Here is an 8,810-nt window from a genome sequence, read left to right as displayed (position 1 = left end):
AACCCCTGAAATTCTATGATTCTTTGATTTAGGCTTTTTAACAGAATTCCTAGTCCTATTTAATTTATTATTATTTGGCTTTCCTATACTGAATAATGAACCAATAATGAGCCAATAAATGAACTTCCCCACTTTGCCAGTCCCATCCTCCCTAGTTTTGCAGTAGCCAAAAAGCCACAGTAATCTGCTGTGCCCTTGGTTTCTTTTGGCTGTCACTGAATTTCTCAGAGGCTGGTCACAGCTCTAATATTCCTGTAACATTACAATGTAGCACCATAGAAATTCCATAAATTTGCATGATTAATGAAGCATTATAAATACATTTCAGCTAAGACCACCATATCCAAGATGCTTCAGGTAGGTGCCAACACTACATCACGTGGAGTGAGCTGCTCTGTCCATTTGGGATACAAGGAACAGAAATATGTGTCTACTATTGCAAAGGAGTTAGATTTGTCATCCCTACATCCTTCACCATCAGTTCTGGTTACAAAATGCACCAAGAATGTCACACTAGGTACCATCTCCTCTCCTACAGCCAAGTTATCCATGCAAGTGCCCAAATTTGAACCTTTTCCTTTCTACTGCTTATAAGTAGAGATGCTTCAGGGACCACCTGTAAATGCAGACAACTATCCACAGGTGTTGGGGGATCAAAAAAGCACTGAAGTGACTCTGATCTATTTTAATGTTCTAGGAAAGCAATCACTGGATGCACAGCAGCAACAGGAGAGGTGAAATATGGACACCTTAGTAATCAGCAAACGTGCCAATTCCCAAGTCAACTGCAGCAGGACCAGTTAGTGATCTCTTTCCACAAACACTTGTACAATTCTGTTGAATGAAATCCTGATGCAAGTGGATTTTGATTGATTCAATTATCTTTTGAGTATTATTTTATCTGTTTCTTAAAAACTTTACTGTGTTCAGTTTTGGGCTCCTCACATAAAAAAGGACATTGAGGCTCTGGAGCAAGTTCAGCCAATGGCAACGAGGGCAGAAAAGGTCTAGAACACAAGTTTTATGAGGAAAGGCTGAGGGAATGGTGTTTGTGCAGCCTTGAGAAGAGACTCAGGAGCGACCTCCTGGCTCTCTGCAACTCCTGCCAGGGCTGGAGAGAGGTGTGGGATGTGTGTCCTGCCAGGGCTGAGGGAGAGGACTAGAAATGGCCTTAAGCTGAGCCAGGGCAGAGTCAGACTAGATGTTAGAAAAAATGGTTTTCCTGTTAGGGTGTTCAGTAACTGGAATAGATTGTCCAGGGAGCTGGTGGAATCATCATCCCTCAAAGTGTTTAAGAGGCATCTGGATCTGATACTGGATGATCTGGTTTAGGGGTTCCAGCAGTGACAGGTTAATGGTTGGACTCAGTGTTCTTAAAGATCTCCTCCAACTCCGATGATTCTATAAATGTGACATTTGTATCTGGATCTGGATGCTGGAGGATATGGTTTAGGGGTTACAGAAGCGACAGGTTAATGGTTGGACTTCATGTTTTCAGAGGTCTTCTCCAACCTTGATGGTTCTATGATTCTAACTGATGGTGAGTCATCTTGGGAGTCTGCAGGAAGCTCTTAGGACAATTCAGAAAACATCTGCCAGGAAGTGTTAGCAGCAAATGCAGATATCACCACTCCCTGGATGTAATCAACTGAGCTTCTGTTTCAGTGTCAGCATGTTAAGGGACCAACCATAAATCAGTCTGCCCCTAAAATTCCTCTGCCAAAGGTACAGCATTTTTTGATATATGAACAGTCAGGTTTAGACTATCCGATCCGCAGGTTGGCCAAATTCTACCCAAGTCTTTCTGATATTATCAAAGGGCATTTGCAATTCTTAGGGATTCTGTCAATACTTTCCAAAGCATCTATCCAGCCATGGTACAGGACTCCCATTTGAGCTGCATCTTTCTGCCAGTGAAAACAGATTATTATTATTCTTCCTTTCAAAGAGTCCATAAAGGGCAAAAATGATGCAGTGATGAAAAAAGCAACTGAATTACTCTTTGTGCCTTTCATACACGGTATATAAATGACACAGTTTAATATGGAGAAAAGAATTGTTGACACACAATAGTTACATATAATTTCATATGATCTGACATGTGCAATTTAGTGTTTTATTAAACATATACAGCAGCTAACCAAAATCTGACTGCTGATCATGGGAAATAACATTAAAGCCTATGTTCCTATGGTAATTATTGGTCATCTGAAATGGTATATGTCCTAAAACATAACAAAGAAAATTCTCTTCCTGTGAAATAAGAAATACGATAGAAATAAAGTTAAGGGACATGTTTATTTCGGAGCTTTCTGCAAGCAAAGTTGCTTTGATACAAAATGAGTTCAATGATACAGTGCTACCATCCACTCAAGCAAAAGAAAACCTCACATTTACATGAATGCACTTTATATTGATATTCTTACAGAATAATAGTTCAGGTATCCAGAATGTGTCTGGCCTCATTGAAAGCAATGGCACAGAAATGCTGCAAGGTATTGGAGTATCATATCATTGGCGAGTGCTTAATTAACTCTGTGAGTTCTCTGAGAGATGCTGTATAAATAAGGGTACTGTGAACGTGGGTTTGGATTCCTTAGTCGTTTTGACATACATCCTTTAGTGTTTGTTTAGTTAGCTCAAAATGTGTAATTGTGTCTTTTGGCTTTTCATATTCTCTTTTTCTTTTTTGAAAGAAAAAAAATCATGAGGTATCCTTTACTGTTAACTAATGACATAGTGATAGGCCTATTTCATTGAGGTTGCAGAGACTTACTGTACATTCAGTACACTGTACATTCGGCAATTATTTTTAGTGTACTTTCTACATGTTACTGTGTACAACTGTTAGTTTACATTAGAACTCTTCCCCTTTCTCACAGGATATGGTAAAACCCAGAACGAATCTGACAAAAAAAGAATTATACACATAAAATAAGAAGACAAATACACAAATAAGGCCATCTGCAGAATTAAAAATCCACCTCTTGCCATATTTCACAATAATTTCTACAGAATATTTTACATCTTACGAACTTAAATATTTAAATGCAAAAGGAAAAGACCTCTATGGAGCCAATCATATTATCTCTTCAAGGACTTGTCCGATTTGCTGGCTAGTGGCCTTCTCTGGGGAGTTGGAATTTTAGAAGGCTTGGCTGATCCTGGCCGAGAACCTGCTCGGGGTGTCGGTCTGCTCGTAGCAGGAACAGTCTCTGACATATCTGAGCACACAGACTGGATTTCTGAAATGTCAAAGTCAGATGCATCACTGCCTCGGCGGCTGCTTGACCTGCTGCCAGCCTTGCTTCCTGCTCGGCTACCAGGTCTGCTTGGAGTTCTTCTGGTTTCTAGGAAGAGAGAAGATAACCATCAGTATGAAAGGTAAGGATGGAAAAGGTGTACAGGTCTTTGGCAACCCCCAAAATTCCTTATTGCACAAGTTCAACTTTAGACCTCTGCCAGGCAAGCTCAACAATGCTGTACCTCACACTAGAGAGAAGGCAATGCAAGAGCAAATGCTGACACATAGTGAAATCATCACTAGCACATCTCATTAAAAAGGGATTATCCTGGCAGCTTTTCTTGACTTCCTAGACGTGCATTGTACCTTCACTCAACAGCCAGAGCCTTTCTTTCCCATGCCATTTTCTCAGCTATGAACTGAACTCCTGTCCCCCCACTATCTGGCCTAATCATGCATTCATGATTTCTCACTGTATGCACCTTGGAGATCAAATGAACATCCTAGTTTTTAAATGGGTACACCCCTTTTTTCCTAAGTCAAACCCATACAGTCGAAAGCTGCAAGTAAACAAGGGCAGAGGACACATTCTCCCAAACAAAGAGCTGAGTAAATAAGCCTTCAGCAAACCTGTTAAAATAAAAGCCTGTCCAGACAACATGCCATGAAGAAAAAAAACCACAGCAAAGAATCTTCAATAGAAAACCATTAATGTGGTTTTTCATAATTTTACAACTACTCATTGAGGATTTTTGATCTTAAATCTGGCTCCCTGTATGTGTGAAGCACACCATGTTGAATCTGAAATCTTAGGTGGCTCATTTTTCAAATCACCTGTAATTTAAAAGACATATACTCTTTGAACAGGATTTTCCAGTACTGCTGAGTATGCTCTGCAGAGCTTGAGATGTGAGGGAAAGCCAGCAGAGCTATCTCCTGTTCCAGCCACCCAGACCTCTCCCTTATACAGACTTGCTCTGAGGATCCTGTAAGGGCACAGCTTCACTGCTTTCTATTTTCATATACTGATTTTAAAATCTCCATGGGATATTCCATTAACAAGGTCATCTACAGCTGCTCCCTGCAGTTCTTCTTTCAAAAGAAATGAACAAGTCATGATTAAGTGGTCCCTTTGCTCCATCACAGTTGAGCATACCTTGAATGCTGTGAAGAACTGGACCCTTTCTTTTCAAGTAAATGCTTCTTCCCTAGTTCCTTAGGCAGATACATTGGAGATGCCACTGTCAAAAAGACTGGGTCATCAATTTGCACATCCAGAGCTGAACATACTTGTTGTGCAACCATGTGAATGGAGGACCATTATCCTGATGATGTGCACCCTCAGCACAACTAATGTAGGACACTCCTTCCCTCTCTTCTGACATCTCCCTTGCACCCTAATGTGACCCTAAGTATTCAGGTGGAAACCAAAGTAAGTGGTAGATCAAGCTCTAAAGGCAAGTCACTCACCTGCAAATTGAGCTCTGACTCTGGTAGCTGCTGTTGACAGGATGCCACTGTCTTCTCCAGACTGGAAACCTTTCCCTGATAGATATCCTGGCAGTCTGAGTTTGCTTCCTTGAATCGGTGTTCCCTATGCAAAACAAAACACAACAAACAGATGCTTCTTTCAACTGTCACTACCGAAGATAAGGACTGGTCTTAAGTGCTACAGAACTTAGAAAATGATCATCAGAACAACACTGCCAATCTGAAATACTGATTTGAGCCACTACAGACATATTTCATGATGGAAAGTTCTGAGTGTTGCTTCAGCAGTTTCTATTTGAAAGCGTAAAAGAACAAAATGAGTATCATTTTAACAGTCTGCTTAACATTTTAGCATCTTTGTGTGAATTTTGATGCATATAAAGAAAGCTAAAAGCTACCTTATTATAATTAGTCAGGCATGGAAGATTAGTTGATGGTACGTGTTAAGGTTTTGTGCCTGCATAGCTTGACTTTCCACCATTCTGACTGTGGTTACAGGTGCTGAATACATTTGTTTTGCCTTCAAAATATTTATAAAATTGAAACCAAGCTACCAAATCTCAAAACCTTTTGCTAGGGGTGAAAAAAACCACCAAAACTAAACAGTCCTGTGCAGGGCCAGGAGCCATAGAATCATAGCATCAACCTGGTTGGAAGAGACCTCAAAGATCATCCAGTCCAACCCTACAAGTTGGACTACATGATCCTCACAGGTCCCTTCCAACTGTGATTATTCTGTGATTCTGTGAAAAAAGGGCATAGGACTAATTAAAAAAATTCTTGATATCAATACAGTGTCTGCAATGTCTCTACTCCACAGCCTTACCCTGCCTGCTTTCTTATTTCTGAAGCAAAATGAGTCTTGTTTTACAATCTGCCCCGAATGAGAAAATTTCTTTCAAAGAATTAAATCTTCAGCTCTCAAAATGCATATAACACACTAAATAAGAGGTGCTTGCAAGTAAGAGGAAAACTACTGTATCCATAATAACTTCATTAACACAAGAAACTAAGTAAATATCCCAAATATAAGAATAAAGAGTGCAGTGACGAATGCAGCATGGTGAGTGGCCTGGATCCCAAAATCTTGTGCTCTGTGCCTTTGATCCCCATACAATGATGGGGTAGAATTAGGGTCTGAAAACCAATGTCCAGAGAAGTGTGCTGGTAGCTTCCTTGAGCTAAGCATCAAGCAGAGGCCTGGCAGGAGCCTGCCTGGCACAGCTCAGCTCACTTCTGGCCCATCTGAACACCAGAGCTGCTATGGAGCAGACAATCTGCTGCCTCTGGGTTGGTCACAATGTTAAACTCTATTAAAAGCCAAGTCCAGGTGCTTGATGTTCTTCAGCTAGCCACACCCCAGCAATCTACACAGACACTGCTTGGGAGGATAAGGAGAAAGGGAACACCTTTCTTTACCTCCACTGCAGCTGCTGCACTCTGGGCAAGGCATTGGGATAAAATCACTGGTGCAAAAAGGAAAACAAGCCTGTTCTTCAGTTTGCCCTAAGCCCAAATTCAGATTCCATATAAAATAAGTAACAGCTCTCCGAGCAGAAAATGCTGCAGAATGCTTCAGAAATTCCCTGCAGCCTACCCCACCCTAACCATTCCATTTATAATCTCAAACCACTGTGGTTTACATAAAAGAAACTCAGTAGTAAGAGCAGGTAAGAAATACAATGCCCCCACTGCAAATCATGCCAGCTGCTTTCCTATCATTGTAATTCAAGGAAAACAACACCTTTCCATGGCTATAAACCCTTTAAAGTACCATCAATGAATCTTTCAATGCAGTTAGCAGCTAAGAGATGAAAGAAAACATAGGAATACATTAGAGACCGAGGACTGATTAAAGTCTGTGCTGTTAATCATCCTAAAGCAAGAGCCCCATGTGCTTCAAGTGCTGTATACACAGACAGGCCAAGGAACACGACAGAAGGAGGGAGTGAGAGGTTTGCTGTGCATCCTCGAGCAAAGCCATGCTGAGGTTATGCAAACTTCACACCAGGAGGTGTCACAGGAACAGCAAGAGGCATCCAAGTGCAGAGCTGTGGAAAGCAGATTCAACAGAGGTGGTGGTAGCACAAGCTTCCCCTCACCAGGCTCTCCATCTAACCCAGGGCAAGAGCAACTCCTATAAGTGACACATCAGTGTGCAGCCTGATGCAGCTGCAATCTTTACACTGACTGTAATGACATTAGAGGAGACATTTTGGCTCCAAGCCCCTTCAAAGTTTGGTCATACAGCTTAATTGCTGGCACAAACCTAATTGCTAGACTAGCAATTTCTCTGTAAGTCATGCTAGTTTCCTGTTAAGTCATCAAATAGCTATCTTATTAGAGCAGTGATTGGTCACTACCCCCCCTAAACAAAACTTTCAGTTGTTGGAAAGATTTATAGGTCACAGTCAGTCTTTTATACCATCTTCTTCACAGTGATTAGGTGTTTCTTTATTTAGTGGTTTTGCACTAAAGATCATGATTTATTTATCCTGTCCCTGCAGTTCAAGAGTGTTATAATACTTTATGAACTCAAAGTAAACAATTCTAGGAAATAAACCTGTAAAGTATATGAAATGTTTTATTTTTTTAAAAAACCCAACACTTTTCTGCATTTATTCAACCATTTCATTGCATATTGCTATGATTTATTAGCCATTTGTGCTTTAGACATAAATTCATTGAGGCTGAGTTTTCCTAAAAGCAAAAAAACCATAACAAATAGAACATAAAATAGACTTGGGGAGAGGAAAAAAAAGAAATAATTTGACAAAGGCCTAAAACAAAGACAATACATAAATATGCAAAGGATGTTGCAGCTCTGAAGCACTGAAACTCTAGTGGCTGTTAGTGAAGTGACAGTTTTAGTGAAGGAAGGTCATTAGACTAGAATCTCTGGCCTTACTGTACCTCTGTAGATGACCCTTGATAGTCTGAGGATTCTGCTGGCTTAGAAGGAGTTGATGTTTTGCTGTTTGTCAACCATGGTTTACCATAGTTGCGTGTTAAATGATGGGGTGTCTGTATGAAACAATGGTAAATCAAAACGTGAAGGACAGTAGATAGAAAACAATGTCATGGAGAAGGATACCCAAGCTTTCATAGAGAGATCTTACCTCACAGTAGAAATCAAAACTAAGCAGAAAGAGTTAATGACAAATGTTCTAAAATGAAGAGATGGCAGAGCTTATTTTTTAACTGAAGTGGAGAGGTTCGTTGCTCTTTCTGAGCAATTCCCAAATTGCCACTTAGCTCATGTGGCACCTTAGCTGCAGGATTCTTCTATGTCCATGTCGCAAAGAAAGAGTAGAGGAAGTAGGTAGAAGAAAACTTCTCAGATCCTCCCCAGATTATGAAATAAAATGGAGATACTTCTTCCCTATGAGCTAGGGAAAGCATCAATACTACAGGAGCAAGGGGAAAAAACCCAATAAATTCACTCTATACCCCAACTGTTAACCAGTGAGGTTTTGTACCTTTCTCCTTACCTTTGGAGTACTTGTAGCAACTGCTTGTGGGGCAGCTGCCTGGCCAGCTTGACTTGACAGAGAAGTAGATCTGTTGGGAGAAGCACCTCTCGAAGAGGGTCGTGACCGACGGCCCCGTGGTCGGAAAGCTGCCATACTCTGACTGGCACCATCTGCCAAAATGAACTTTTCACGCAGCTCCACGTTTGTCCTCCCTTTAGCTGCAAAGAAAGGTCTCCATTTAGTCAGACAGGAAAGTTGTCACAAGGCTGGTCGTTGTCTTTTTTTTTTTTTTTTTTTTTTTTGCCATGCCAACTCCAACACATTTGAACAATAAATGAAATGCATTACTGTGTAATGCATTTATTTTGGACACAGAAGAGTTATGTGTCACGCAGCTCCACGTTTGTCCTCCCTTTAGCTGCAAAGAAAGGTCTCCATTTAGTCAGACAGGAAAGTTGTCACAAGGCTGGTCGTTGTCTTTTTTTTTTTTTTTTTTTTTTTTGCCATGCCAACTCCAACACATTTGAACAATAAATGAAATGCATTACTGTGTAATGCATTTATTTTGGACACAGAAGAGTTATGTGCAGAATTATTCTAAT

General features: G+C 40.6%; 1 protein-coding gene across 1 annotated transcript in view; it reads right to left on the bottom strand.

The window, feature by feature from the left end:
* Positions 1-2,083: 2,083 nt before the first annotated feature.
* Positions 2,084-8,810, bottom strand: part of LOC103801989 (dystonin-like) — a 73,950-nt gene continuing 67,223 nt past the window's right edge. The window contains exons 40-43 of the mRNA XM_009074427.1: positions 8,227-8,426; positions 7,649-7,759; positions 4,715-4,838; positions 2,084-3,350 (exon numbers count right to left, since the gene is read on the bottom strand). Coding sequence (XP_009072675.1) covers positions 3,085-3,350; positions 4,715-4,838; positions 7,649-7,759; positions 8,227-8,426 — 701 coding nt within the window. The 3' untranslated portion in view covers positions 2,084-3,084. The remainder of the gene's footprint in view (positions 3,351-4,714; positions 4,839-7,648; positions 7,760-8,226; positions 8,427-8,810) is intronic.

This window comes from Acanthisitta chloris, unplaced genomic scaffold (genome assembly GCF_000695815.1).
Source record: "Acanthisitta chloris isolate BGI_N310 unplaced genomic scaffold, ASM69581v1 scaffold12645, whole genome shotgun sequence".
In the NCBI taxonomy this organism is placed as follows: Eukaryota; Metazoa; Chordata; class Aves; order Passeriformes; family Acanthisittidae; genus Acanthisitta; species Acanthisitta chloris.
This window is presented reverse-complemented; position numbering and strand designations above follow the sequence as displayed.